This window comes from Laccaria bicolor, genomic scaffold (assembly GCF_000143565.1).
Source record: "Laccaria bicolor S238N-H82 LACBIscaffold_1 genomic scaffold, whole genome shotgun sequence".
NCBI classification, from domain to species: Eukaryota; Fungi; Basidiomycota; class Agaricomycetes; order Agaricales; family Hydnangiaceae; genus Laccaria; species Laccaria bicolor.
The window spans coordinates 3,308,273-3,335,788 of NW_001889872.1; the positions used below are offsets into that span (position 1 = coordinate 3,308,273).

The following is a 27,516-nucleotide window of genomic DNA, read 5'->3' on the forward strand; positions in this document are numbered from 1 at the left end:
AGNAAGGAAGGGGGAAGGAAAGGGAGGGGGGGAGAGAGGAGNAAGGAAAGGGGGAGGGGGGAGAGACTGAAGGGGGGAGAGACTGAAGGGGGGAGAGTGTGAAGGGGGGAGGGAGTGGAGGGGAGTGGGAGTGGTGAAGAGAGGAGGTAGTGATGGGGGGAGAGAGTGCAGGGGAAGGGTGATGCTGCTGGGCCCTCGTCGCCGTTCAGCGCTGGCGGGCGCTCGTCGTTTTTCGTGGGCGTATCGTTTTTCGGGTGTGGTGGGGGCGGCGTTTTCGTCGGCGCTCGTTCGTCGTCGTCGTCGCGTGTCGTTGTCGTTGTCGTGTGTCGTCGTCCCGGCGTGTAGTCGTCGTCGTCGTCGTCATGGGCGGTGGCTGGTTTTCGTGTGACGTGGCAGCAGGCGGTGGTGGCCGGTGGCCGTTTTCCGTGGGCGCTCGTTCGTGTACGTCGTGTGGTCGGCTTCGCGTGTTGTCGTCATCGTGCTTGCGTGTCGTCGTGCTCGCGTTTCGTCGTCGTCGTCGCGTTTCGTCGTCGTCGCATTTCGTCGTCGTCGCATTTCGTCGTGCTCGCGTGTCGTCGTCGTGCTCACGTGTCGTCGTTGTCGCCGTCCTCATGTGTTGGTGTCGTCGTCCTCATGTGCCGTGCATGGGTGGTTGCTGGCGTCGTGCCTGTCGTGGTGAGAACGGAGGAATGGGGTGGTGGGGCATACGTACCCCTTGCCCATGACGTTGCCACGTCATGGGCGTTGTCCCTCGTCCTTGGTCCATCGTTCCGCGCTGGGGGTGTCGTTGTCGTTAGCGTGGGCGTCGTGTGCGTCGTTAGCATGGGCGTGGGCGTGGGCGTCGTGGGCGTCGTCGGCGGTGTTGAGATGTGAATGGTGGTGGTGGAAGGGAAAGGGATGGTCACGGCAGTGTGACCATCCCACAAACAGGCGACGTGACGATATGGCACGCCCTCAAGTAAGTCACGTGACCTCCCCCGCAGACTGAACAAAATCATAAATCCTTATTGCAGCTATCACTGACCCACACCATATGTAAATTATAACATTTCCATTCATTGATCAATTAGTCTATTTTCGCTTTTTTAGTAGTATTCATATATAATAATAATAATATGCTGGAATGACTGGAATCCACTGGAATCCACTGGACTCCACTGGACTCTGACTGGACTCATAGTCCACTGGACTGGGACTGGACTCAGGAAAGTGGCTGGCAGTCCAGTGGGAGTCCAGTGGACTGGACTGGACTGGACTGGACTGGACTCCAGTGGACTGGGCATTCTGCCAGCCAATCTGGCCTGGTAAGAGGGCCACTGGAATCCACTGGAATCCACTGGAGTCCACTGGAGTCCACTGGAGTCCATATGGATTACGTGGGGGAGGGTAAAGACCTCAACAAAGCGCTGAACTCCAGCAAAGGCAGGGAGTGTTATTTTTAGAGACATGGCAGGGAAATGGGTCAGATGGACTTGTGTTCATAGTATATATATCTTTCAGTGGAATAGGGGAGTTTTATGGAACACCACAAGTTTATAGGGATGCAATAGGCTACATGAGGAATTAATAAGTACGATGACTTACAAAGACAATGGGTGCAGAGATAAATATAGATCAGTCATCTAAGTAAGTAAGATCGATGACTTCGTCAATGGACATGTGGCTGGAAGTGCTAGGAAGGCTGGTTGGTGAATTGAGAACTGTGAGGTCAAGGGAATCAATAAGGACCGGGAGGTAGTGTTGAGAAGAGTCAAATTCCACAACAATGTCCTCCTCTTCAACTTTAATAACTGGCTCCAGCTCTATGTACTTGAGGATCTGAGTTCTGATATCACTACCAAAGAAGAAACAGTTGCAAAGAAAAGGACGTACAGGGTTTTGCTTTCTATCTTCGATAGGCAGCGGCTTCTCCCAGCGGAGGGACGGCAGCGCGTGTCGGACAATCACAACAGGAATTGGGACTGTGGTCTTTTTAGCACGTACATCAGTCTGATTCCGAAGTTTCGACACAGCTTTGTTAATCAGATTTTGTTCTAAAATCTCGATAACAAAGAAGGGAATTGGCAAGGTGAGATTGCCTTCACTGACACGGTGAATGCGGAGGAAAGATGACAGGCATGGGGTTCCATCGATGATGACGCCGTGAACAACATGATCGATGAGTTCAAGAAGCGGGCTCTTTACCTGAGGAAGAAACTCTGATTAAACATGATGGAAGAACATGAAAGGTCAACGCTTACTTCTAAAAGGCGACGAAGGCAAAGCCCAGGCCAGACATGCTTCCGAAATTCCTCCATGATCTTATCAGGGGGCCAAGAGAATGAACGCTCTGCAAGCGACGCCAACTCAGCAACGTCAGGCTCATGATGGACCCATGTCGAAAACGGAGGGAGCAGTCGGCCACCAGCCCACGACGTGACAGGCTGTGTATATTTGAGGATGACGGATGGCTGAGGGAAGTCCAAGCGAACCGCATTCGCGATTGCAGGGTACCGGCATTTTAAAAAGCCCTGCTTGTTAAAAAGTAGCTCCTCCTGAAGCTGTTGGTGCCACGGGACTAAGAAGGTCTCTAGTTGTTCCTCAGAAAGATCCCTTGCAGCCTCCAGAAGCTGATCACCCAGTGTAGTTCTTGCAAGGCCATGGGCTACCACTTTGCCACAACCTACTAGCCCCACCTGCAGATGTCATGATAAACATGGCTAATAAATATGTTATTTAGCAAGAAAGCCCACCTTGTCATAATCCCCACCACACAGGATGGCAATCAAGAGCATCCCACCCTGTGTTACATGAACCCCAGCTGTAGTACGAATGCCCTCTGAGGTGTAGAGGGCAACATTGTCATTATCTTTCTTCAGGTTCGGGCTGAAATGGGGTTGTTATTTACAGTAATGGAATAGGGAAGGGATGTAACTCACTTGCGCATGACACAAGTAGCACCAAAGACAAGGGCATCACTATCATCAGTGATGACGATGTCGATGATGCCCAACTTGTTGAGCAGAGCCAACTCAGCCTCTGCTTCGCCGGGGGCCTAGTTGCCAAGAGTTAGTCTTCATAATATGAATGTGTTCTTTACTCACAATGTGGACAGTAAAGCCATATGCTTGGGCAAATTCCTGGAAGTGTTTGGTAAGCCAATGTTCTTTTGTCCGAACATGTTTTCCGCGCTTCATCGAGGGCCGTCCATCGCTGTCAAAGACAAAGACGACATTAACAGGTTGGTTGAGAAACCGTTTGAGCTTGTAGAACAGAATTCGTAGCTCCGGGTTTTCACCTGCTTGGGAGTGGCACGCATGATGAAAGACAGCTTGGGTTTGGTGTAACCAGATGCTGTCAAACCATGTCAGTTTCTATTCGAGGGTCAGGTGGAGTGGGCAGCGGACAGACCTTGCGTCAACCCCCATCGCAATGGCACGGCGGCCATTCCGATTCTTCTCGAACCCCTCACTGACTGTCAACTGCGAAAGAGATCGCATTTGACGAGCTGGCTGCACAATCTATGTTTGGGTCAGCAGCAAGTCTCCATGTTTCAAAGATGACATACCTCCCAAAGGTGAGTAGCACCCATGATTCTCAATGGTTTGAATGTTGAGCAAGGTTGACGTTTAGAAAAACGACGTGATGAAACACCGGTCAATGCATCCTCAAAAGGAGAACCCAGAAAAGGGGTAATAAATCAGGATGCTGAAAAGGTGCCATTAGTATTGGCAAGCAGGTAGATACCAGTACCTTACCCGATAGGCAGGAATGCACCCAGTGAATACACCTAATGGAAGGACATGATCAGCATGCATTGTAAAAGTGTGGCGATTGTCAGCTGACTGCAGCTGATAGCTCCCCACAATACTGCGACGTTTATTGCGGGGGGATACACTGTCTACCAAATAAGGGGGATGTGCAGCACAAGCGACGACAAAGATGTGCTGGGTTTAAGTACTAAGTAGGCACCACGGGCGCCATGCAGTGTTTATCCCCATCACGTTGATGCATGTAAGTCATGCAACAGCTGAAGGGTAATTATAATATGTACAACTGGCACACTACTGTAATATGCATATGCATATATACTCATACCATACAAAACAGGGGGGAGAGCAGACAACCATGGAAACTAGGAGCCAGAAAACAACGCGCGTAGAGGAAGGTAGGGCGTGAGGATGTGTAAAAAATACAATATTGCATAATAGTCCGTGTCATAAATCAATGCAGTGTGTCACCAGGGAGGAATCGAAGAGGGAGTTTTGAAAGTGAGTGGTGATCTCGAGGGTTTTCTTGACACTCAGATGGCCATGAGAGCGAGATCAGAAGGACGGCACGCTGACGAGAGCCGATGCGCTAGCAGAGATGTGCGCGCGTAGGTTCGTGGTGCTGAGCATCGCTGCCTCATTGATGTTGCGAAGTCGGTGAACCTCTGCTTCAGTGGATTTATGTTGGAGTTCCAAGGGCGGCGGGATGTCATGCAGTCGATGATTTGGTTGTTGAAGTGTTCCGAGTATCGCCGCGTGAAAGTGGCGGGATGGCAGGATGGCAGTATAGTTAATAAGTGGGTTGTTGTGGCCATTATTGCCCCCAGTTAGTCATGCGTATTCCCGAGGCTTCGAGTATTCACATGCCGATGAAGGGCAAGAGGTGGGTGGGCGGAGGGGATGGGGAACGAGTAGGTGACGAACGGGGTATTCGACCTCGCTCATGAAGTGTCGGATGGCTCCATGGAAAGCAGTTGGGAAGACATTGCGGAGAGTGGTAGCTGACAAGTGAGTTGTTGGGGTGTTTGGTGTTCGTGGAGAGGAGCTGACGTCTTCATGATTGGAACGATGGGGGGGCAGATGGTGTGGGGACTGGTGGAGAAAGGATGGCGAAGGTATGCTGTGGAGAAAGATTCCGGGAGGGAAACGAAGACTTTGCAGTACGCGCCAGGTTGAACACTGCAGAATATGGAGGTGGGTCCTGGGGCCACGGAAATTCTTGGCGAGGCCAAAGTCGGTCACATTGACTTGGTTACCGCACTGCCCAATGCCCACCTGGAAGTTATCTGGCTTGATGCCACGATGTATAATGTATGAAGTTGTGGGAGTGGATATACTCGACATGAGAAATCTATCCCAGAGGGTCAGCAAAGAGCAAAGACAGATAGAGAAAGACACGGACAAGCTGGTTGGTGAGTAAAGGAACCATCTGAGGCTGAACTTGCAGTCAGTTACAAAGTTGAAAAGATCCTTGAGAGAAGGGGGACGTTGAAGGTGGTAAGCGTCGTTGAAGGTTGGATAGTCCACCGAAAAATGTGCGGATAGATTTGCGTGTGGCATTCTCCAGCATGGGAAAGGCGGCATTGGACTTCAGCTCCCATTAGTCACACGTATTCCCGAGGATTCGAGTATTCGCATGCGGCTGCAACACGATTTGTAAGACACAAAATTAAATGTAAAGGTATCGTACACACCATTAGAGATGGAGGCTACATGTTGCTAACGAAAGGTGGCATGTTGGCCATTGGGTATTGAGGGTGGGAGGGAGCAGACAGAAAGCCAGGGAGTTGGGTGTGGAGGGGGATGAAGAGGATAGGGAGGAGTTGAGAAGTTTGCTTGTTGAGGCCTTAATCAGTCGAGGGGTACACCCTTGCAGAAACCTGGCAAAACCAAGGCACCTGGCAAGCCGTGTGGTTTCTCGACGAGCAAGTAAGGAGCGGCGAAACGTAGGAAAACGTTGACGTTGAGCGCTGAGCACGTTGATGCTGTGGCAGTTATCAACAAACCCAAATAAAGCCACACCTCAGTCGCGTCTGTCCAAACATGTCAGTCGCGTCCATCGAAACACGGTCGCGTCGTTCAAAATTCCTCATTGACACGTTAATATATTACTGTAAGTTAAATTTCTTTTTAGAATAGTATGGACACATAAGACTACAGTAGTGTGATAATCAATGCTGCTGCATACTTACTGTACTCAGTAATTGATAATCCTTTAGCTTAGATTTTCGCAGGGTTCGCAAATCAGCGTATCAGGTATGAACTGTCTCTTGATGGGACCGGATTGTCTTTTTTCGGGCTCCCCAATGTTTCTGTACGGTTTTCGCTGGCAACTCACACTTGTCTACGCCAAATTTGACCACCCAGCGGCCACCTTCTCGAGGCAAAAAAGACAATCCAAATATCCCACAGAACAGTCCAATCCAGGGTGGCAGGGTCCTTGTCACAATCACGGCGCCCATTCGGTGATCTTCGATTGGGCTCAGGGAGCCTTTGGTAATCCGAATTCATCTACTTAATTCAACTGCACACGCAGACCCACGTCCTAACATTCCCTCCCTCCTCCCTCCTGTGTTCTTGAGAAAATGGACTATGATTCACCCTTGGACTATGATTCACCCTTCCTGGACTATGGTTCACCCTTGCTGGACGATCCGTTGTTTTGGATGGTGTGGGGATGGGCCATCCTAACCACGATCAAGTAAGTTTGTTGTCTGCAGCATTCAATATTCAATGGGGATCTGAGCAGGGGTATTTGGTACTTGGATACTACATACACAGCTATTTTTCCGTTTTCCCCTTCCCGTTTTTCTCGTTTTTCTCTCCCCTCTTTCTGCCTTTGTATTCCTTTGCTCCTGTTCTCCTGCTACCTCTCTCTCTCTTTGTCTGCGAGGTCGCGTGTCAACACTTGGTCAACACGTCGCGGCGCCCTCCTTTGTATTTTCTTCTTCTTCCCTGATCGCGTCTGCCCCTGTTCGGGTCGGCGCTTCCCATGGGCTGTGTGCCTCAGGGCGCTTTCCTGGGCGGCGGCGTCACAGCTGTGACGCCCCGCTTCGGATCGTCTTTTTCGTCGTTCGCAGCTTTACTTCTCTTTCTTTTGTGGGGGTCACGTGTTGGCGGCCTTGTTCTCTCTGCATGTTTTCGAGTCTCGATGCACGTTCAAGTTACTCATCCCACCGGTACCAACATGCACATCAGTATTACACTCTGCACAATGAAGCTGTTGGCCGTAATTTGACTCTTATTTCAACCTCAATTAGCAATAGTACCCATGGTCTATGTTTTTGTTAAATTCATTACCGTGATTTCTTTGCCAGATGTTGGGGGGTTCAAAATTGCTTCTCGCTGTCTACTATGGCCAAGTAAGTATCTACAACAGCTAGGACATCTACTAGAACGATCCAACGTCGCGACAGGCAGGTCACTGACCACTTCTGCCACCAAATTGATGGGTGTCACCTTTTTTTTTCGGCCTTCGGCCAGGCACCCCCCCCCCAACCCTTGGTTCGGGATCCACGTCCCGCTACCCCCTTGCTCGTGGCAAAAAGATTACTAGTAGCGCACTGAGGTGTAAGCATAAGTGACAAAGTGGCGACTCACATGTAATAGCAACCACTTGCTCTTCTAAAACGGCATTGCTAGGAGTTTTCAAAATTCTTGAGGCAACGTGGTACGTTGTTCTTTTCTGCCATCTGGTTTTTGTAGACACATCAACGGCTGCACACAAAAAATTGCTGTCCGTAGGCGATCTATGTTTCAAAGTTTCCTTCGATTTGTGAAACTGCTGCTGTGGATTTACCTTGTACTGAGGGTGTGACATCCGAGAGTCCAGATTCTGGCAAAATTACGTTCGGTTTACCAGAACAAAGATTATACGGCCAGATAATTTGTGAAGAGGCGAATTTCAAGTCAAGCTCCCCATTTAGTGAGAATTGGGAGAACTGAAAACTCTCAACACATAGAACCAGAATCATAGGAGAGCAGAGAGACTTACTTGTTCCCTCGTGGCGAAGAAAGTTCAAGTTCTCCCGTAACAACAAACTATAAACATGGTTATAGTGGGCGCACAACCGCGCCACAGAACGGCGCCTACAATGGCAACCCCACAGTTGGAGTTAAGGTAGGTTAGGCATCAGCGTCACGCATTGTTGCCCCCTAAATCATCCCTATCGTGATCCTTTATACTGAATAAGACCAGGTTATTGAAACTACACATGAGCAGCTAAGAATTCCAGAGTCACTGAGAGAAAAGACGGAGGATGCAAGAAGACTCAGAAGTTTCGGGACCGGAAACTAGTTCACTGAAGTGCACCCATCCGAGTGTAATGTATGCTCCCGATTCGGAGGGCGCTTGTCCAGAATAGATTCTCCGAGTTTGCGAGATGGGAAGGATTTGTACAGATGTGGTTCCATCTAACATCTGCGCCGTTGGCGGAGGGAAAGAGTACCTGGCGCTGGTCATGCACATGCGTGAATATGGGGGAGAGAAGAGGAATTTTGAAACGGGGCTTACCATCATGGATGGGTTGATAGACCAGGTTTGGTCTACTGTGTGTAAGTTGGTGTTGAAAGAAAAAGGTAATAGATATACCGTCCTGGTGGGCTTTTACCGAGATCGTAGTAAGACCGACAAGGCATACTACCCGTCATCGTCCTCAGCAATCACAATTCTCAAAAACGACAACTGCAAGCGAACGCACTTCCTTACAGTGCCGCCCAATCATTTGGAGCCAATCCCCATTGCCTGATCAAAAATCCACGAAATCCCTTCTTCATCCTCTTGAAGGGCTGAGAATGGACTGACTTGCAAGTTGCGTTGAACCCTGCCAGTGAGTTACCCCAAGTAAACTATTCAGTGAATAGCCCGAGGTGCTACACGACGGCCGTCATGGCAAGTAGTGTCCGACAGCGATATGAAAGCGAAGAGGAGGGCAGAAAAGTAATGATCGATCTTCCCCTTACGCGGTCCTTCAGCTATCACTCTCTATCACTCTGCCTTGCCTTCATGCGCTCCAGATTTCAGGCTCGTCATTATTCGGCGAGAGACCGTACATCTGGCCCATGACGAAACAAAAATTCAAATCAGTGCACAAGGCACATGATAGGAAGGCGAGGAAGGCGAGTTTGCAATGGACTCATCTGCACCCTTGTCATTGTGGTGCTAGCGGTCATCCAAGGTAGGTGCACATTCCGAGCATCTGGGTGAACGGCACGTGAGTGTAAAACGTGAGTGATGGCGGAGTATAAAAAAGATCAACCAGAACAGATCAGCTTCAAGCAATACGTGGTATTAGTATCCCTCCCACACTCACACGTTGATTTCAAGGACCTCTGTTTCACTCAAAAAACCAGCTCGGTACGTTCCATGGGGTATCTTTCAAGTTCCAAGCTCTTGGCCTTTCCAATAGAAATCATCGAACACATAATCGACGATCTTGAAAATGATACCGCTGCCCTAACAGCCACCTCCGAAACTTGTCATTCACTCCTTCCGATCTGTCGCAAACATCTTTTCCGATGTATAAATCTCAGTCCGCGAGGTACCTTACCGTTGAAGAACCTTAGTCAGCTTCTTCGTTACAATCCAGACATCGGACTCTACGTCCGGAAGCTCAAGCTGCAGCTCAATGAGCGCCTTGACAAGCTTGACCGTTGGGATCCAAGCGAGCCGAACGCTTATGCCCATAATATCCTGGCTCTTTCACAGGTGAAATTCCTGCAAAGCTTGCAGATTGTGCGGGTTCAAGGTCATAACGGCCTTGGTTCCTGTGCGTCTTGGAATGCTTTCCACCCCTCCCTACGAAAATCAATTCTTGATGGCATCTGTTCTCCCACTCTGACCGAGCTAAACATTTCTCGGTTCATACTTCCTTTCGCAACATTTCGATCTTGCCCCAATCTTTCGATCCTGACTATACAGGGGATGATGGACTATAGTAAAAGTGCAGAAGGACCCCTTGATCACTTCAAAGTTCCATCGCATCCGACCCCCCAACTCCGTTCATTCACAGTTCTAGATGTTTCGTCTCTTCGTTATGCATCAACCCTCATTCAATTTCGTTGCAGCGATGCCACCCCACCATTAGACTTGACAAGCTCAAGACGTTGGCCGTCGACTCCTCCTACACACGAAAGGCTCAAGCCATCAAGGATATATTCATGGAGGCAAGCGAGGTGGAAACACTCGTTTACAAGGCAAGCCCGCCGGAGGGTTGTCGCGGTTTGGCGGGGTGGATCAACGTCGGCGCCTTTTCGACGCTGACGACTTTGAAGGTGATCTTCGAGGTTATGCGGTCCACCTCAGAAGTCCATCTGCAAGGTTTGTGCCACGAGCTCGACCTGTTCCCTCGCAACAATGTTCTAGAGGTTCTAGACATTGAACTGATTTTGGTTATCATCCCGAGCCTTCAATCCGCTCGAGAGGAGCAATGGGGACAGCTGGACCGTGTGTTGTCTCGTGGCTTTTCGTGTCTGCGGAGGGTCGCGGTCGCTATTGATCTTCGCAACGCGATGGGTGTGCCGGAGATTGGGCAGATGCAGCAGTTTGAGATATCTCGAACACATTTTCCTTGCCTGAGGGAGAATGCAGCTGTCGAGTTCGATTTTTCGAGGAGAAGTAAGTGACTTGTTTCCTCATGAAATTGCGCTAAAATGGCGAAAAGCTCGTGAATGTTCCACAGTGTAATAAATGATCGTACGGAATCAATGGGTGCAATAGATTTCAAGGTTTGATTCCTCTTGTATTCCGGCGAATTTGGCTTCGGAAGGACCGAGGGGAAACAAGTACTTTCCTCTCAGAGAGTATATACAGTATATATGGTCAAACAGAAGTCCCCCAACACGTTGATCCAGCGTCCACAGGTCTATTGGTGTCCACGTTCTTAATCAACGATGCTCTAGGGAAAGTGCGCTCGAGCAAGTGAGATATAGTCATAAATCAGAACGTTATATACAGATCAAAATTCCCACTTAGTCCCAAAGTCCAGACTGTAAAACACCAACAAAAGCACACATACTAATTAACCGGCATAAACGAGAGGGGTTGCGGGTATGAAAATCCAGAAACTCTATTCCCAGCGGAGCCGTCTGAATTTGATGCAGTCGGTTGTCCGTCAGACGATGCGTTGACGTTCCCGTCCAATCCACGTCCAGGGCCACTCCCAGGTCGACCATCCTCTTCCGTGTAATCAGGAGGAGGAGGCAGGTCCCCGCCAGAAGAGGGTCTCACACTTGCTAATTCTGAACCAGGCGCTGTTCGACGCGTTGAGTTTGTTGTCGGGATGGGGGTAGCTAGTCCGTCCGCCTGCGTGATGCGCGGGTCCTGACGTGCCGGCTGGCGGCTCTCTCTTCTCGCTGCAGCGGGGATGGGGGTCACTCCATCTCCACTAGAAATGGGGCGCACTCCACCCCGATCGGGAATGGGCCGCACGTCGTTTGGCTGCTGGTCGCGCCTGGTCGTACTGCCGCTGCCAGGTCTTCTCGTTGGTATGGTGTTGAATCCCACGTAAGGATTGAAAGGTTCGATTGGTTTTGGAGGGCCGTACGGGCTGATGGGGGTGAGTGGGTACGACGGGTGGAGTGGGGAGTTAGGGAAAGTGGGGTTGACGGGCGGGTTCGTCGGGTAGAGAGGGTTTATCGGTGATGGAAAGCCCTGGTAAGGTGGAGGAGGAGGAGGGAATGATCCGGGACCAGCCGGGGGGTACATTTGCACAGGTGCAACATATCTGGTATAGCGGCGCCTTCTGAACCATACACACCAAATACAGATCATAAGTTTGATGACGATAATTGCGATCACCGCCCCGACGATGGCGGGAACGTTTAGAACACCACCACTGGAATACAAATCACGACGTAAGCTGCGCGGAGTCCTGAATGATGTCTTCAACGGAGTTATAGGTGATGTCGATCCAGCGACGTCTGTTGCATCCAGGACGGTATATCTACAGCCAATTCTAAATTTGAAAAGATGAGGGGAGATAGGGTGGGAAGGACTCACGTCAAAGCATCGAGAACATAGAAGGGCGTAGTTTTTGTCTTGGAAATGAGCAATGTATGTTGCGTATTTTCAAGCCCAACCCAAGAAGCGACGATGGTAGATTTTAGAGATGCCCCACTTGCTTCCAACGTTGCGTGGGTGTAATCTTGGAGATCAATGGTTCTAATTGGTTCGCCATCCAAAGATACGTCGGTGTTGACATGGTATGGCCACTTGGGTGAATGAAAATATAGGGCGACACCTGGAAAACACGAATTAGAGGATAAGGCAATGCAGTATCTTCAGAGCTAACCAGTGAATGTAAAGCGCGCGTACGCATCGGGATCAACCTCTGCAACCACGTGTGTCCCTCCAACGTCCATTCCATCCCCAGGAAGAGCAAGGCGCCATATCCCTGAGTAATTTATGCTGGGATCCGTATCATCGACAGTAATGTTGCGAAAGCCGAGTACCTGCTGTCCGCAGACGCATGCGACGATGGAGAAGGTCGCCAGTGGGAGGAAAGCAACCATTGCTGTGCCTGGTGCCTGACAACATCAAAAATATTTGTCTATTTTTAGTCCCTTGCGTTGAGAACACGTGCCACCTTTTTTCCCAATTTGCACCCTTGAGATCTTCCTGCAACGAGTCTGAGTCTCTCGCCCTGACAAAAACCGAGGGGACCGTCAACTCGGCACGCACGCAATACTCATGCACCATACTCCTCCTAAGTCCTTGCGTCTTGCAATTTTGGAATCAGTTCATCTTGTTGATTCAACATTTATAAACCATACAGGCCGTGCCAAATTGAACTAAAGGTAAAAATGATGTCCAATGTAGTTAAAAACCTTGAACCAATAATTCATTGACGATGGAGGAAGTTGTTGAACTAAAGAAAAAACGTCAGGATGTGTTAATGACAGGTAAGAAAACGCGATCTTACATCGTCATGAGAGACGGAATTCGGTTCACAACCGCCCCCTGCTTCTCCTGGTCCAAAGCTGCACTACACGGAATCATGTTAGATCCAAGTCCACACATAGTATATGTGGTAAAGGGCTTACGAAAGTACGAGCCAAGAAGCTGTTGTACATGTTATTGAAGTCGTCGTCACTGCAATTTCGACATTCAGAGTGATGCAATCTACAATGGCTGTTCAGAGTTTACCTGGGGATATCAGAACCGTGACTCTGCAAATAGTTGTTAAATGCGGTTTTAAAGGTATCTTGTTCAATTGGTCAGCCAGCAGGAACTTGAATTCAATGACTAGCGAACCTCTGTTGAAAGGTGCGTCGCCGTGACCTCCCCCGCCGTTTAACGTTGCCATAACATTACTAGTGACACGGCTAGCACTGCTAATCGAGGACGAGAAACTTGAGCCGTCACAGTTCTTAATGATGCCGTTGCAGCACAACGCGCCGAACACAAGGGCCACCTTGGATAAAAATTCATAACACTTCATCTCAATAAATATTTCTTACATACCGATCCACAAACAGCGGCGATGGCACAAGGTACAAGAGACCACAGGTTGACTGGTGTCGCCTAAATGATGAGTTTAGCAAAATGCAGCCTTCTAACTCTGTCAAAAGAAAGTACCAGTCCGCCCAAGGCAGCGATGCATGCTCCTGCGGGAACCTGGCAATACCAGACAAATTGGTCAAGGCAGGTGGCCCGCTCTTGGTAATAGCGAAGGGTCAGGCTGGTCTCAGTGGGGCTTGGGATGTATTCAGCGTAGCTGCTGGTAGCACTCATAACGGCCAGTTCTTCGCGCTTGAAAGCCCCATCCGCAGCGGAGTTATCCCAATTGCGCACGTCAATGGCGACGGGGTTCGCTTTGGCGAAGGAGATGGTGAGAGCAGCTGTGAGAATTTGGAGGACGAGCATTGGGAAGTTGATGATGATTTCTTCTCGAGAATTTCAAGTCCTTATATACCGCGAGAAGGTGTGGTAGGCGTTGAATATTGCATTTCTTGCTTCACCGCCGGCGAATGAATTGTGCATGTACCGATTTCTTGTGGACGATCCATCGGAGAATTACAGATTTGGCAGAACAAGGATGTCCTATTGCGCTGAAGAAAATGAAAAGAGAAGTAGAGCGACTCTACACAGCCCACAAATCGGGGAGGTTTCGTTAGGTGGTAATAATTCACCGAATTATGGCGTAGAACCTCGAAGGTCTTCAACTTGAACACAGCCGCCATTCAGCGCGATAGATGTTGTTCAACGAAGATATGTTCATGAAGCGGCGCCAGAGATGCCCGAGGAAGGGCGCCCATTAGATCGCGAGAGGTTGAAATCCTTCTCCTAGACATTGCCTAGACACCATTTCTGAGAGATCGTTGGTAAATAAACCGGTGCAGGAACTTTGTTCGCAGCACAAGACATTCACTATCGTTTCCAGATCCCTTTTTGTTTCGAGACTGAGTCGATTTCCGTTTCGATCATTTACGACGCCCGGTTGGAAAACTGATGGCATGGAGAGCCTTACGTGGCGCATGTCAGGGAAAGCCTGTCCCTATCCTAGCCAATATAACACGGGCGGTGAGTACTGGATCTGCCGTGAAGAGAGTGCTGGCTTCACGTCGGTTGTAAGTCAGGACCGGGCCGCCCAGCTCCCAGGTATGTGCATTCCGAAGGCCTTCTCGGGTGAAGAAGATGGCAATATGTCTGCAGAGACGCGTCCTGTTGTTCGACTCCCAGATACTATGAAAGGTAGTCAGCGCCCGACATCGCGTTAATGCAGGTTCGAATGAACGCGCAAGGCCTTTTCGGACATGAAGATGGTGTTCACCGTTTTCATCGCTCGCAACACATGGATTTATCCGTGGCTACCAAAAAAGCGGGGTGTGTTTGCTCTAAAACCCTCCAGAAGTCATCGTGGCCATGGATCAACTCGCTTCTCTTTGCTGGCCTGTTTGCTGTAGTCTCTTCGCAAGAACGCACAAGAAAACTTTGCTCACGTGAACGGGGATCACATGCGGAGATCACGTGCGCACCTCTCCTCTTATTTCACTGCACAGTGCAGGTCGTATCACGAACGACACAAGACTCACTACCAACGTAGCAAGAATTTTTCAATTTGCACTCTCTTCCTGCAACGAGTCTCTCTCCCTGACAAAAAACGAGGGTACCGTCTTTAAACGCAGTTGTTGAATTATCGCGGATCGTGACGCCACTTTCAAAATCACGAATGCTTGGTGCCAAAAATAAACTTGGACAAGTCTTCGTTAGATCCTTAGGAAAGGAGAATGCAGGACGGGACACATTTAAACGAGACTTAACGTAAGCCTGTCTTCCACTATCATGTTTCCTCCGCATCTGACCTACCTCGTTATTCTATTTTCCCTCTTTCTCCTTCCCCAGGCTGTGCATGGGTTTCGGAATATCACTGTTGACAGTCATAATCCCGCTATCGTTTACTCTCCTCAGGCAGGATGGTCCAATGTTACAATAGGAGACGTCAACCCTGGACGGTTTTGCATGGTTACAACAACGCCCAACGGGACAGCAACGTTCAGTTTTACAGGTTCGTTATCCTATCATTTCTCAGATGGCGTAGCTCATCCTGTTGTTCAGGCGTTGCTATCTACTTTTTAGCGCCTCTTTGGCCGTACGAACGCTCTTCCGGCCTAATGCTTGATGCAGGGCCTATTGTTCGTTTCGACCTCACCGACCATTCTCATGTCAATGTCACGGGAACACCAGGAGGACCAGCCACGGTAAAATCGGAGGTCATCGCGTCAGTTGTTGGTTTGGGAAACACGCTTCACACCGTTCAGGTATTGGTCGCGGAGGGCCAATCCTCTTCCGTATTTGACAGGTTCATGTGGGTCTCAAATTTCTGTCTTAAGTCTCCTGGCGAGTAACCCAGCTATGTCCAATCCAGGTACACTATTTTAGAACCAGAAGATCTTCCGCCGGTCGTAACGTCGCCTAACCCTCCCCATTTTTCCACTCCGAACCTCATCGTCACCTCATCGGGCTCCACCACCACAACCGCCTCTCCCATACGCACCTCCACCCCATCATCGGCCTCTCTATCGAAGACTCGGCGAATATCAGGTGCTTTGAACACTGCCCTGATCGTTACCTGCGTCGTTGTCTTCCTCTTCATCTGCGGTGTCGCCTGGCTCCTCGTCTTCTCAGAGAATGGCATCCATACGTGCTACCGCCGACGCCGGGGTCTCTCCTCACCAAACGAACTCGAGATAGCTTCGGGCGGAAGTACGCCTTCGATCATTGAGGAGCACAAAGGATTCTATTTATCCGCCACGCCGCATAGTTCTGCATTGTATCCTCCGCATACGATGGTGAGGAGTATTCCCTGGGTTTCGCCGCCGATGTACCCTCCATCGCCAACGGGCGAGGACGGGAGGAGTCGGAGATGGAGCATGAGCATGCAGTTGCCGTCTTCGCCTGCCCTACAGGAGGTCGAATTGCAGGCGAAGCCTGAAGATCGGATAGATGCTCATAGCGGAGCGATTGATGCGACGCCGCGAAGATGACAACTATGCCTTGTAAACGTTGAACGTTGAGCCCCAACCGAACCATGTACTATCATTTCAAATGACCTGCAGGCTCTCCCATGAACGCTGTGTATATTTTACGCCCTACTATGATCATATGGCAAATAGATGATACTGAATGCTCGGCGCTCTGAACCATAAATCAAGACATGAGATTTTTCTGAGTGACTACCATCAATTCTTAAGCAACTCCTTTCTCGACGCACAAGTGGTTGCTTCACATGATGGAATGAACGCTTTGAAGTTTGAACGTGTAAAATTATGATGTCTTGACCGGAAAAATTACATTGGTGACCCCCACCCAGTTGAACAGGTCCTTGTGGACGGAATCGCACAAATTCCGCTCTTCAGAACAAATGGTGCGCTTTTGCCTCGCCTCGGATCAACCAAAGTTTGATGCACGGAACCGACAACTCAGCATGACTCCGGCAACCATGGCATGCTTTCTGCTGCTTTCTAACACGGTTTCCATCCCTCCAAACCTGTAATGTCGAAGACCGCCACATACCCCGCCCTTTTAGGTGACGGACAAGGTCGATACCGCGTCCACGTGGTCGGCAACAGTGGTGAGTCGAACCCCCTTGTTCCTCGATCGCCATTCAACCTCATTTTTTGCCCAGGTTCTGGCAAGGCAAGTACAGCACCACTACTTTCTCAAGTATTCCGCTGTACGTCATGTGCAGACTACAACAGGCATCAAAATAGCAAACATCCTGGGGGTGCCACATATATCTCTGGACCGCCTGTTCTGGCAACCAGGATGGAAAGAAACGCCAAAGGATGAGTTCGAGGAGAAAATACGGGCGGCTTTGGGCCAATGCGAACGGGGCTGGGTCGTTGATGGCGAATATACTAGACAAGGAGGGCTAGTCGCTCAGGCGCAGGCTACGGACGTTATCTGTCAGTCATTTGTTTCTTTCAGCTCATTTCGAAATGCTTGTCTACTAATTCTCTCTTTCTGCGGTAGGGGTTGACCCGCCTCTTTTATTGTACTTCCCGCGGATCATCATTCGCACTTTGTTGCGTCTTTTTAACATAGGAGATCCGTGCAGCCCAGGATGCGGTGAAACCATCCAGAGTGTGTTTTTCTCGAGTGACAGTATCCTCTGGTGGTGCCTGAGTAACCACTGGGCGAACCGACGCAAGAATATAGCTAGGATGGCCAAGATCGGGCTTGTTGAGGGTACAGACATTGAGCGCAGGCGGATGCGGAGGATCGGCGGGTGGGGAAGCGAGCTGAAGCGATGGATTGGCGAAGTTGAGAGGCTGGTGCATGGGACGAAACAAAAGGTTCTGTAGTCGGACTTTATTTTACATTTCTTGCGAGCGCAGTCTCGGGAAACTTTCATAGTTAGAGTACGGATACATGATGTTTGGATTGAGACTGAGCTTCAACAGAGATTTTCCGTTGAGGGAAGCTCCCATAAACTATTACAGAAGCTATATCTCTTCTTCTCTACCCCGTCTTTGTCTCGAAAGGTCTCCAAGCGGAAATACCGAGTGAAAAATGATTTGTGGACGGATATGCGTGAAGGAGTATGCGCGAAATCAGTCAGATCCAAGCAGGCGAGAACATTTGATACAGTTTCTTGACGGCCCATAGAAGCGAATTCGCATTCATTGATGGAGTAATGTTCCAGGGACTTTATTTTAGACAGAAGTTCCAGTTCACGGGTCTGTTGATTAATTCAAAATCATGAGATCGCTATGAAAAAACATACTGCTTACCACGCCGCTTTCTGCTTGACTCAGATCGCGAATTATCACACTTAATGAGAGGTGCCGAAGATGCGTGAAAGTGACCAATGCCGCTGCATTGGCCTGCAGCGTCCACCAAGGCAGGGGAAGCCCGTCAAAATGCGGTAACAGGAGCACGGAAAGAGTATCTTTGTGGTTACCAAGCGCGTCAAATAACCCACGAGCGACGGATTGAGGGATAAGAGACACGGGACGTGCGTACTTCATGGAAAAAGATTGTAATCCGTTGTACGATCCGAGATACTCAAGAAGGGTTTCACTGAAACTGTCGACCGCAATGTCCGTCAATTGAACATTAAGAGAGAGTAGTTCAACCCAGACCTCGGGATAGAGGTGGGGATGCAGACGGAAATGCAGCTTGGTGAGATGTCGAATGCTGGCGCTGATCATGGTGAGATTCGGACGACACGGGACAGTCCAGCGCGAGTCGAGCACGGCGCTGGGGGTCAACTCTCTGAGGAAACCGAGATTGAGGTCGGTAAGCGACGGGAGGTCGACCAATGCCCTTGTGATTGCGGCTTGAAAGTGTTGTGGGGCCGGGAGGTCCTGAGTGAGGGTCCACCTTCAAAAGTAGAGGATCAGCGCATATTGAAAATTGCGTGGAAAAGAACGCACTTGAACGATATTAATCCCTTCATGGCCGCGACGGCGGGTGTGAAATACCGTTCCAATTCTTGTTTAAGCAGTGCCCTTTCGTCCGAGTCAAGTTTTTTAACTCGTTCAGGGGCAAAGCACGATGCGGGAGAAGAGATGATGTGGAGGTACTTCACCCAACCACATAATCGGGCTCTCCCGCATGCCAACTGCCACACAGGGGGCTTGAAGCGAAGCCCATCTGGGTCGACGCGGAGAGTAATGTGATCGAAGAGAAAAGGAGAGATGAGATCGTCGAATAATCTGCAGACGCCGCGAATTTGGAGGAAAAAGCGGTGTGATTGTTCATCTTGAGGATCTAGATTTGTGGGGAAATGGTGGAGGCCAAGCTGTTGGGTCCAGATGGGTTAAGCCGGAGGTTAGAGGGGTTTCAGAAAGGAGGACTCACAAGTTTGCAAATCGCGAAGAGGATTTCGACGGGGAGCGAGTGTATCGAGGCTAGTACCACGGACGCCATGCTATAGTCGTGGGTGTAGGAAAGAGAGGGGAGAGGGGCCAGATTCGGATAAGAAGCTCACGCTAAATCGAAGCTCAATCACGCAAGCATGATGTCCATTTCGATATATACATACATAGAAGCAACAGGCTGTTCGGGCGAGAGACTTTGTAGTTGTGTTTGTATCTATATTTTAAGAACTTAGCTGCATATAACGGAGGTTGCGGTGAATAACACCTTGTTTACAGAACCAAGCAGCGCTGGACGTTGGACGGAATTACTTGAAGAAGCAGAGACATAGGATGACTGGCGAGCCAAGACCCTGAAGAGGTAATCTGAATGATGATCGATGTCGAAGACTCGAAGCTTACCTACGTACGTATTCTGATCGCCATCACCACCCAGAAAATCCAACGTCATCGACAATAAACGAGTTGGCAATGCAAACCGAAATTGAACCTTGGGACTGCGGCCATTATTTTGGATGAGAATGACCCGACGGACATAAGTAAAGGGAAGTCGAAAATACTTCTTATTCGACGCGGTCCCTGGCGGACTAAGCAGTTGTAGAGGTCGGGGTCTTGAACCATCACGGCTGCAAGGTGGCTCGAACATGCAGCCTACCGGAATAAGTACCGCTTCACGCTATAGGACGCCAGTATTTTTTGAAGGGTGGATTGAACGCAAAAATGTATGAACATCGAGTTTGGCCAGTAGAGATTACTAAGACTGGTGGTAAGCAAGACGACTCCGGGGAATTCAAGTTGGTTACTTACTTTGAGGAAAAGCTAAATGATTGAATCGACGCGAACAAAGAATGGTTGCGGGGTTTGTAGCCATACTTACGGCCAACAAAACGGGGTGCAGTGAGAAGGCGATTTGGGTTGAGCATTAAGAGATTCGGGCATTCAGGGAGGCAAACCTGAGGCCTTTGTCGGAAAAGAGCTGGTAATCTAGCGAGAATGTCTAGTTTTACACGGAGCCTCTGGTAGCCGCGCAACACCCGACAAGACCCCAGTGAGTCCTTGGAAGAAGGAGACGACAGTGCTAGGAGGATGGAGGGAAGTTCGAACAAATGTTAAAAATCCAGGGCGTTAGTCACGTGGTTCAAAATCTTTCCCATTGTCTGCGTCAACGACACTGTCGCCTTGACCTTTCTAGCTTCAGCAGTCCAGCAATTTCCGCGTAAGTGGTTTCTCATTTCGACTGCAATTACTCAACTTTACGCGATAAAACCTGATCCTAGCAAAAAAATCCTCAAGGGTCATCATGACACCAATCGACTATGTAAATCAGCCTCGCAAGTCAAGCTCGGGATGGATGATGCCGAACAACACGGTCACCCCGAGCAACCTTACGCTTGACAGCCCTATTTGTTGCCTTGCGTGCGTATTGCTCATCTAGTCACCGGACGAGTCTCATGTTGTGAAGGAGGGCACAGGCCGAATTCGAAGTCTCCTGCTTCGAAGTCGCTAGCTGTAATTCAACAAGGGTGAGTTGTTTGCCGTCGATACTCGTAACTACGATACTGAAATGTATCGAGGTCTTCCTGTTGACAGTGGGACTGTAAATTGTCATTCGACTTCCATTTCTTCCTATAACTCCCACCGACTTAAAATGAATGTTGCAGGCATTGATAGCCTTATCATGAGTGGTTCTGTGGGTGGGACGACAGGCAAGGTTGAATTTCCCTTCCATGGCCTGCCACACCCGAGACATCAGCGAGCCGATGTCCTATGCGGTGGGCGAGGTGCCATTATGGAGGATGGGAAGATGGGCTAAGGGACTGAAATAATAATGATGTCGCTCCTCCCAAGCCTTTAAGCTAATGGCGTAAAGAGGAGGTTCCGATGTGGCAACACAGGTGAGGAAGTTGAGCTATCGCCTTTATCTTGCCTATTGACGCGCATTTAAAGTGTTCACCTGCCCGAAACACTTCATACAGCGAGTGCATGGGACTGGGAGCTATATGAAGATACTAATATGACCAACTTGATAAATTCCGTTGAATAGCAATCTATAGAGGTATCCTGGTCAGTGATCGCGCAGTCGTTTTTGTGAAAGCCACTGACCTCCATCTTCAGACTTCACAAATTCGAGCGGGCAGAGAATGATAAACCACACGGGAGCACGTCATGGACGATAGCAAAAGACTGAGAATGACCATCAGCTGCTGTGTACTCTCGGTATGAGTGTCCACCAGGGGGTCAAGTTTTCTCAAGTCGATCAAACTCTGCGCTCATTGGACCCTTTAGCTCCATCGTATCTTTCTACCGCCACGGACGAACAGATGATCTTTTCTCCAAGCGATAAACAATGCGACTCGAAACACATAATATGAATATCCGACGGACTCCCGTCTGTTTCGAACTAACCGCGTCTATATTGTCAGGGTGGATGGGTGGTGGGTTCAATCTATGGCTACGTGAAAAGTTATTATACTTACCTACCATTGTAAGCCCTCCTACCACCTCACAGCTCATCATTAGCTAAATCCCACATGCAGATCAGCACCTGGGTGATACAGGACGCTAGGGGACGGACAGGAAAGGTTAAATGCCAACGCAGCAGAACAGCGAGATGTCAGCAGGCAGCAAGAACCAACTCCTCGGAATCGACGGAGATGATCGAAACGAGAAAGCGCCCAAGGCAAAGGCAAAATTGCACTGCTCGAACATCTTGAGAAGCGCCCTTCAAAGCACACATCAAGGGTCGAGAGTCATGAGTCTGCCTCGAAGTAGGCCTCGTTCTTGACATGTTGTCGGTCACAGATATCATGCGCTTACGGTGTGTCATCTTTTGCTAAATCGAGTTCCAGCGCTAAAAAAATCATCCCTCATGCTTCCAGCGAGGCCTTGAGAGTTTCATATGTTTCGGCGAAAACAGCATTCGCACTGACTTCTGTGGGCCGCGGGAAGATTGTGACAGAAACGCAGGCCTGATTGCTAGGTATAAAAGTCTGGACGTTCAAGTCCCATCATCATACCTCGGCGCTCGCTTCAAATCGCTGTTACTATCTTTCGACCTTTTCTATACAACCGCGTCATCGCACTTTCGCTAATATGCCTCATTGCAATCAGCCTTTTAAGGGTCAGCACGACCGAGTCATTGCGTGAGATTTACACTTGAGATTTCGTGAATGCTTGCTCAATGTGATCTTTGAAGCGTCATGGGTGCCACAGGAACTGGTCAGCCAATCTTTCTCCTGGTTGTTGACGACATATAACGATACGTGGCTTGAACAATTAGGCAAATCGACTGTGCGGTCCTAAAAAATTGAATGCTGTTTCATAACTGAATGTCCCACTTTGTAGTTCATCAATCTTGTCACCGGAGACGATAAGATCGTCGTTGGCCATGGAACTGAGTCCAAGACCGAATTCGTTGACGCCTCTTGTTTTCTCGATCCCGACACCCACCTTTCGACTATGATTGTTGACACCCCGGGTTTTGACGACTCTCAACGTAGCGACGTTGACGTTCTCAAGACAATTACCGAGTTCATAGTGAATTCAGTGTGAGTGTTATTACCCTTCTTTCTCTACACAATTTCTGACCCAAGGTACTAGGGGCGGAAGGAAGCTCAATGGCATTATCTACATGCACCGGATTTCTGACCCTAGAACAGGCGGAGTGGCCAAGAAAAATCTCCGTATGTTTAAGGAGCTATGCGGAGAGAAAACGCTTGCAAAGGTAGTAATTGTCACAACAAATTGGAGCCGTGTTGGAAAAGAGGAAGGAGATGATCGAGAGAATGAACTCAGAAAGGGTTTCTTCAAACCCCTTCTTGAAGAAGGAGCCTGCATGTTTCGCCACGACAACTCAGTCAAGGGTGCTCTTACGATCTTGTCTCATCTCCTGCACGAGAAAGGCACGGCTATCAAGGTTGCAAAAGAATTACATACCAAGATCGCAGAAGAGTTACACGAAGGCAAGGAGCTCGTTGACACCTCTGCAGGGGCCGTCCTTTCCGCGGATATCAAGGCGATGGAAGCGAGACACAAGGAAGAGATGCTGGAGTTGAAGAGGGACATGGAAAAGGCGAACCGCGCCAAGGATGCTGAGTTAAAATTGGAGTTGGAGCAGGAACACAGGGAGCTAGAGTGGAAGTTGGAACACTTGCAGAGAGAACATGAGAAGCTGAGGCGCGGGCTAGTGGGGAGATTTTGGAATTTTTTGCGCTCTCGCGTTATAAGACATAACCAGCACCGTGACTTCCTTCGTTCAAGTATCCTTCCCAACCGGTTTGTATAGCATCTCGCCTTTTCTTAACATCGTATGTACATATCTCTGCTACGTTTCAGTGAGCTGAATTCTATAACCCCAAAATTCCCGACTTAAAATTGGCTTGATTGGTGCGGCGCCAAGAAGGAGGAAGCTGTGCGCATTTAACGCGCTCCAACCGGAGTTGCCATGACCCAACTTTCACTCCAGCACTCCGCCTGAACACTAACGTTTGGAATGTCGAGTTATGATTCCTAACTATTTTCTCCTTGCCATATTTGCCAGTTTTGGCTGTGGTGCTTCGTTGTTGCTTCGAGACCTGAACCCGGAACCTGCACTCCGGGCTGAGTTTCCGACTGGGTTGGATTACGAACGATGAAAGGATATTGAGAAATGATCTTTGGATGCTACGGGGTGTAGCGTTGTCACTCGCATCGTTCAGGCGGTCATTTTGAAAATACTACTATCCGCCGATCGGGTATATTTATTTGTCACGTAAAAACTTGGTGAAAACTGCATCCCGGCCAACAAGTCAATATCTAGTATCTCGTCGGGTCGAGTCTTGGTCTCTATTGAGTAAATATTTATACAAGGCTGCGTGGCAAGAGAAGTGATCTCATACCAGGATATTATCTTGTCGGACTCTTGCTCGAAGGGAACTGTTAAATGAAATGATATTAATGACGGATAGAAAAAAAAGGTGATGGGTTTTTACAGTATTTCCAGCCTGGTTCATCCTTTGAAACGTTATTAAAGATACAGAAAAAAAAGGGATGATCCTCACTAAGCGTTTCTACAGCACCTCCAGCATGCTACACCCTTTGGAAAGGCTTCATGCGGGAACCATCCATCGCCGCATCTTTGAAGTCCCGGAGTGCAGTCGCTCTCACAATACACGTTGACGCTGCCTGGGCTCGGGGCAGAGTAGACGAGTGGGGCAAGGCAGAGGAGCATGGCGGTCAAGGTGAACTTCATGGTTTATGATCACTTGTCTTTGGAGAAATGATGTTCTTTTGAAAGACATTCATCGCGTTCCTTTATACGGGATTTGCACGGAGGCTTTATGAAAGTCAAAGGGCGATGTCTTGTCCTTGGGAACGAAGAAATCAGTAGACAGGACCGACACTTATCGTCGTGGTAGCTGGTCATGTGTCCCCGATTTGTCACCGAAATACACGTCTCATGATCGCATTGCCAACAGCGGCACATTTAATATATTTATGGACCAGGAAAGAGCATTGTTGTAGTATAAATTTTGATTTCATAGGCTGTGAGATTATGCCGAAGTCACTTAGCGTCGTTAAAATACAATGTATTTTTGGTCGACTCAAACCGATTTACATAAATGCCATACTAAGGCCTTCGTGACGCTTTTACTTACAACCAGGCAGAGGGAGCTTCAGACTCTCGGAGACCTGTTCAGCCTTGTTTTAAGGACATAACGGGTCGTCTCAAAAAATTACCTATGTTAATTAAATCTTCAGGATGTATTTAAAGAGGCGTAAAGTAACGACATGGAAGGTCAATAAGCGTTGCTCTGTCTATTCCGAGATCCCCGACTCTTTGAATGGTTTGGCTGGATGTCGGGAGTCGGGACAATATCGGGGTGCCTGCAAATCCTCGGCTGTAGTAACGTTCTCATTGATTTATGCGGAGGCTTTGTGAAAGCCATAGCGCTCTCAGGCTCCTCCTTGGAAGCGAAGATAACGCTGTAGACGCAGGCCCCGGATTAATTGCTTGGTTCAATGTCGGGAGTCGGGGCAATATCGGGTGCCTGCGAGGAGGATTGGCCAACGTTGTAATTGATGCAAGTTGGATGATAGAATAATAGAATAAAATTAGCACGCACTTACAATGTGACATGTCTATGTCTCGACATCGCCAAACAAAAATTCCCCTCAAAGTCAAAAATACTCTTGCAGCTTAAGAGCTGAGAGACGACGACACTGCACCGTCTGCTATCCCTATTCGACCAGTTCACGCTTTCGAGGTTCCTGGATTGACAACAAGCGGCGTACGCCGTAGCCGCGTGCGTTCTTCTCTGCTTCCATCATATTCACACTGATACCTGACAGAACTGAGTATAAGTCCTACCCGAAATCTAGCACGAATGGCGAATACCAATACTACATGTCACCCAGACCACAGCTGCACAAAACGCTTCTACGTTCTCTCTAACCCACCAACGGTCTCCACAGATCATTTTTTCGCTTTCTTGCGTTTTCTGGGATTTGATTGACCCGAGTCCGCCTTCCGTTTTTTAGATGTCTTTTGGTCGGCCAGCCTTTGACTCAAGACACTGTTCAAGCCATTGTTGAAGCCGACGCATTGAAGACCCAAACATTCCGCCTTGAGAACGCCATCGAGGTACATGCGCGTTACAATTTTGCGCATCGCACCTCGTTTTTTTGCAGATTTTTCGATGCTTGCCTCGGCAAGGCGAAAAGGTAACTCCTTCCATTTATCCATCTAGAAATTCAGTAGAGGGTCGTTACTTTGAGGAGAACGGGAGCCTACCATGTCCTTCTGGATTGGAAAACCGTCTTTGTTCTGTGGCCCACTGTTATGGCAAATGTAGCTTCCCCCATAGTAGATCTGCTTTTTGTGAAGAAAGAATAGCTCGACCTTTTTCCCGAGTACATGGGAGAAGGAGAATGTTTCACTCCACTTTCCCGATTTGAAAGCGAAGATGGGACCAAATGCGAGAGCGTGGTCTTTCCTCTTTGAGCACCAGACGAGACGGCCAGGAAGATACAGAAAGCTCTTCGAGCACCTGCAGTAATTGAGAGCCTGTCTGAATCAGTAACATACAAGAACGAACCAGGATGTTCTCGGATCCTGGAACATAGATGAAGTCAGAAAAAAAAGCGAAACGGGTAGCGTGTTATGAAGAGTTACTGATGCTAGATATTCTTCCAAGTTGGTTGCCCTGGCGGAGACAGGGCGAAGTTTCCCGAACCGAGGACGTTTCTTTGCTTGAGGGAAGTCCCCCAATATTTTACTCAAAGCATTGAGAGTATGCGCGGACTGTGACACCGAAGTGAGCGAGCGAAAAATCGGACAATTGGTAGAGGGGCACAACATCGTACCTTCAAATCACGGACTCCGGGCACACTGTTTTCAGGCAACCCCTCATCCTCTTTGCCTTCATCTTCATCTGATCCGCTTTCGTCATCGTCATCTCCCTCTTCCTCTTCGTCCTCCGACGGCGTCTCGTCTCCTGATTCATCGTCATCGTCAGATCGAGAAGAGGTCTCCGGATCATGGCGCGTCTGATTACCCACTGCACAGGCCTGTACTCTAGTGTCAGGAAAGGGCTGTAGATACCAACATTGCATATCACTTACACGTTGAAACTTCCTGCGATATTCGTCCACGGATTTCTCTAATTCTGCGATCCTTGCATCCTGCAACATTTGACCGTCAAGCAACATCAGCCTGCTACGTCATGAGCAAACACACCTCCGCATCCCGAGAGCTTTGGTCTTGAGCTTCACGTGAGGTGAGAAGGGGTTTTCCATCGTCCTGAGCCTCCTTTATGTAGAACATTATTGCAGAATTTCGGGGCGCCAAAACTTCTTGAGTACTCACCTGCTTCACCTTGACTCGCCCACTTTCAAACTCGGCCACCTTCTCTCGAAGTTGGCTATTCACCAGACTCAGCTCCTCGATATGGGCTTGTCCATTGTCCTGTCCGCCAGTCAATATCCGGCTTGGGTCGTGTCAACTTGACACTGGTATGATCAGCTACCTTTTCTTGCTTCAGCTCCTCGAGCCTCTTCTGAGCTGCGTCTAGCTCTCTTGTGAGGAATTCAACCATCCTCGCGATCGTTGCGCTATTGACCGAAACTGTATCCATTGGGAAGACGGGGAAAAGGTGTCAACAATCGAGAGTTGCTGATGGAGGTGGTTCTAAGTGGGTTGACTGTCAGGGACCAGGGTCGCACTGGCGCTAGTTGGGCGCTAGTGCTACACAGGCATTTTGTTCAAGAATTTTAGTTCATATCAAAGCCAAGGTCTTGGGCAACGCTACGTCGTTGATAAAAGAGTCAAAACCCTTGTTTCTTCTGCAAGCTTCGTTGAGTGCTCAAAGAAACGTGCGTCGTCATCGTCCTGCACAACCATCAAAGACGTCGGACTTTGAAACTCACGACGAGCACGTCGTTTACAACCTTCGCCACAACCATG

The 27,516-nt window shown here is 49.1% G+C and overlaps 10 protein-coding genes across 10 annotated transcripts; 5 read left to right on the top strand and 5 right to left on the bottom strand.

Annotated features, from left to right (window-relative positions):
- Window positions 1–633: 633 nt before the first annotated feature.
- Window positions 634–1,550, top strand: LACBIDRAFT_321396 (uncharacterized protein; the record flags this gene model as incomplete). Its single annotated transcript, XM_001873683.1, has 4 exons — window positions 634–809; window positions 890–958; window positions 1,181–1,304; window positions 1,509–1,550. The coding sequence occupies 4 exons, from the start codon at window positions 634–636 to the stop codon at window positions 1,548–1,550; spliced, it is 411 nt and encodes a 136-aa protein (XP_001873718.1).
- Window positions 1,551–1,943: 393 nt separating this feature from the next.
- Window positions 1,944–3,571, bottom strand: LACBIDRAFT_321397 (uncharacterized protein; the record flags this gene model as incomplete). The annotated part of the gene is made up of 8 exons (XM_001874334.1): window positions 1,944–1,961; window positions 1,984–2,184; window positions 2,241–2,675; window positions 2,733–2,865; window positions 2,919–3,034; window positions 3,084–3,333; window positions 3,391–3,500; window positions 3,548–3,571. 8 exons carry the CDS (start codon window positions 3,569–3,571, stop codon window positions 1,944–1,946), a joined length of 1,287 nt encoding a protein of 428 aa, XP_001874369.1.
- A 2,763-nt stretch (window positions 3,572–6,334) lies between these two features.
- LACBIDRAFT_321399 (uncharacterized protein) lies at window positions 6,335–10,373 on the top strand (the record flags this gene model as incomplete). Its single annotated transcript, XM_001873684.1, has 14 exons — window positions 6,335–6,450; window positions 6,499–6,748; window positions 7,067–7,111; window positions 7,298–7,319; window positions 7,359–7,419; window positions 7,809–7,869; window positions 8,114–8,303; window positions 8,335–8,347; window positions 8,613–8,688; window positions 8,766–8,926; window positions 9,076–9,105; window positions 9,282–9,517; window positions 9,687–9,748; window positions 9,816–10,373. The coding sequence occupies 14 exons, from the start codon at window positions 6,335–6,337 to the stop codon at window positions 10,371–10,373; spliced, it is 1,881 nt and encodes a 626-aa protein (XP_001873719.1).
- A 332-nt stretch (window positions 10,374–10,705) lies between these two features.
- On the bottom strand, window positions 10,706–12,260 carry LACBIDRAFT_321400 (uncharacterized protein; the record flags this gene model as incomplete). Its single annotated transcript, XM_001874335.1, has 4 exons — window positions 10,706–10,736; window positions 10,766–11,692; window positions 11,749–11,989; window positions 12,041–12,260. 4 exons carry the CDS (start codon window positions 12,258–12,260, stop codon window positions 10,706–10,708), a joined length of 1,419 nt encoding a protein of 472 aa, XP_001874370.1.
- A 307-nt stretch (window positions 12,261–12,567) lies between these two features.
- Window positions 12,568–13,614, bottom strand: LACBIDRAFT_321401 (uncharacterized protein; the record flags this gene model as incomplete). The annotated part of the gene is made up of 6 exons (XM_001874336.1): window positions 12,568–12,616; window positions 12,671–12,733; window positions 12,792–12,870; window positions 13,003–13,162; window positions 13,213–13,272; window positions 13,327–13,614. The coding sequence occupies 6 exons, from the start codon at window positions 13,612–13,614 to the stop codon at window positions 12,568–12,570; spliced, it is 699 nt and encodes a 232-aa protein (XP_001874371.1).
- Window positions 13,615–15,210: 1,596 nt separating this feature from the next.
- On the top strand, window positions 15,211–16,235 carry LACBIDRAFT_301967 (uncharacterized protein; the record flags this gene model as incomplete). The annotated part of the gene is made up of 3 exons (XM_001873685.1): window positions 15,211–15,256; window positions 15,307–15,556; window positions 15,617–16,235. 3 exons carry the CDS (start codon window positions 15,211–15,213, stop codon window positions 16,233–16,235), a joined length of 915 nt encoding a protein of 304 aa, XP_001873720.1.
- Window positions 16,236–16,743: 508 nt separating this feature from the next.
- On the top strand, window positions 16,744–17,555 carry LACBIDRAFT_301968 (uncharacterized protein; the record flags this gene model as incomplete). Its single annotated transcript, XM_001873686.1, has 4 exons — window positions 16,744–16,822; window positions 16,877–16,887; window positions 16,940–17,156; window positions 17,224–17,555. 4 exons carry the CDS (start codon window positions 16,744–16,746, stop codon window positions 17,553–17,555), a joined length of 639 nt encoding a protein of 212 aa, XP_001873721.1.
- A 92-nt stretch (window positions 17,556–17,647) lies between these two features.
- Window positions 17,648–19,719, bottom strand: LACBIDRAFT_301969 (uncharacterized protein; the record flags this gene model as incomplete). The annotated part of the gene is made up of 7 exons (XM_001874337.1): window positions 17,648–17,932; window positions 17,985–18,576; window positions 18,630–18,997; window positions 19,057–19,126; window positions 19,241–19,290; window positions 19,342–19,426; window positions 19,484–19,719. The coding sequence occupies 7 exons, from the start codon at window positions 19,717–19,719 to the stop codon at window positions 17,648–17,650; spliced, it is 1,686 nt and encodes a 561-aa protein (XP_001874372.1).
- Window positions 19,720–21,859: 2,140 nt separating this feature from the next.
- LACBIDRAFT_321404 (uncharacterized protein) lies at window positions 21,860–23,411 on the top strand (the record flags this gene model as incomplete). The annotated part of the gene is made up of 6 exons (XM_001873687.1): window positions 21,860–21,891; window positions 22,235–22,364; window positions 22,419–22,621; window positions 22,674–23,207; window positions 23,359–23,380; window positions 23,409–23,411. 6 exons carry the CDS (start codon window positions 21,860–21,862, stop codon window positions 23,409–23,411), a joined length of 924 nt encoding a protein of 307 aa, XP_001873722.1.
- Window positions 23,412–25,292: 1,881 nt separating this feature from the next.
- Window positions 25,293–27,515, bottom strand: LACBIDRAFT_321405 (uncharacterized protein; the record flags this gene model as incomplete). The annotated part of the gene is made up of 9 exons (XM_001874338.1): window positions 25,293–25,396; window positions 25,569–25,797; window positions 25,846–26,101; window positions 26,150–26,355; window positions 26,418–26,645; window positions 26,676–26,735; window positions 26,791–26,862; window positions 26,920–27,018; window positions 27,480–27,515. The coding sequence occupies 9 exons, from the start codon at window positions 27,513–27,515 to the stop codon at window positions 25,293–25,295; spliced, it is 1,290 nt and encodes a 429-aa protein (XP_001874373.1).
- Window position 27,516: the final 1 nt, after the last annotated feature.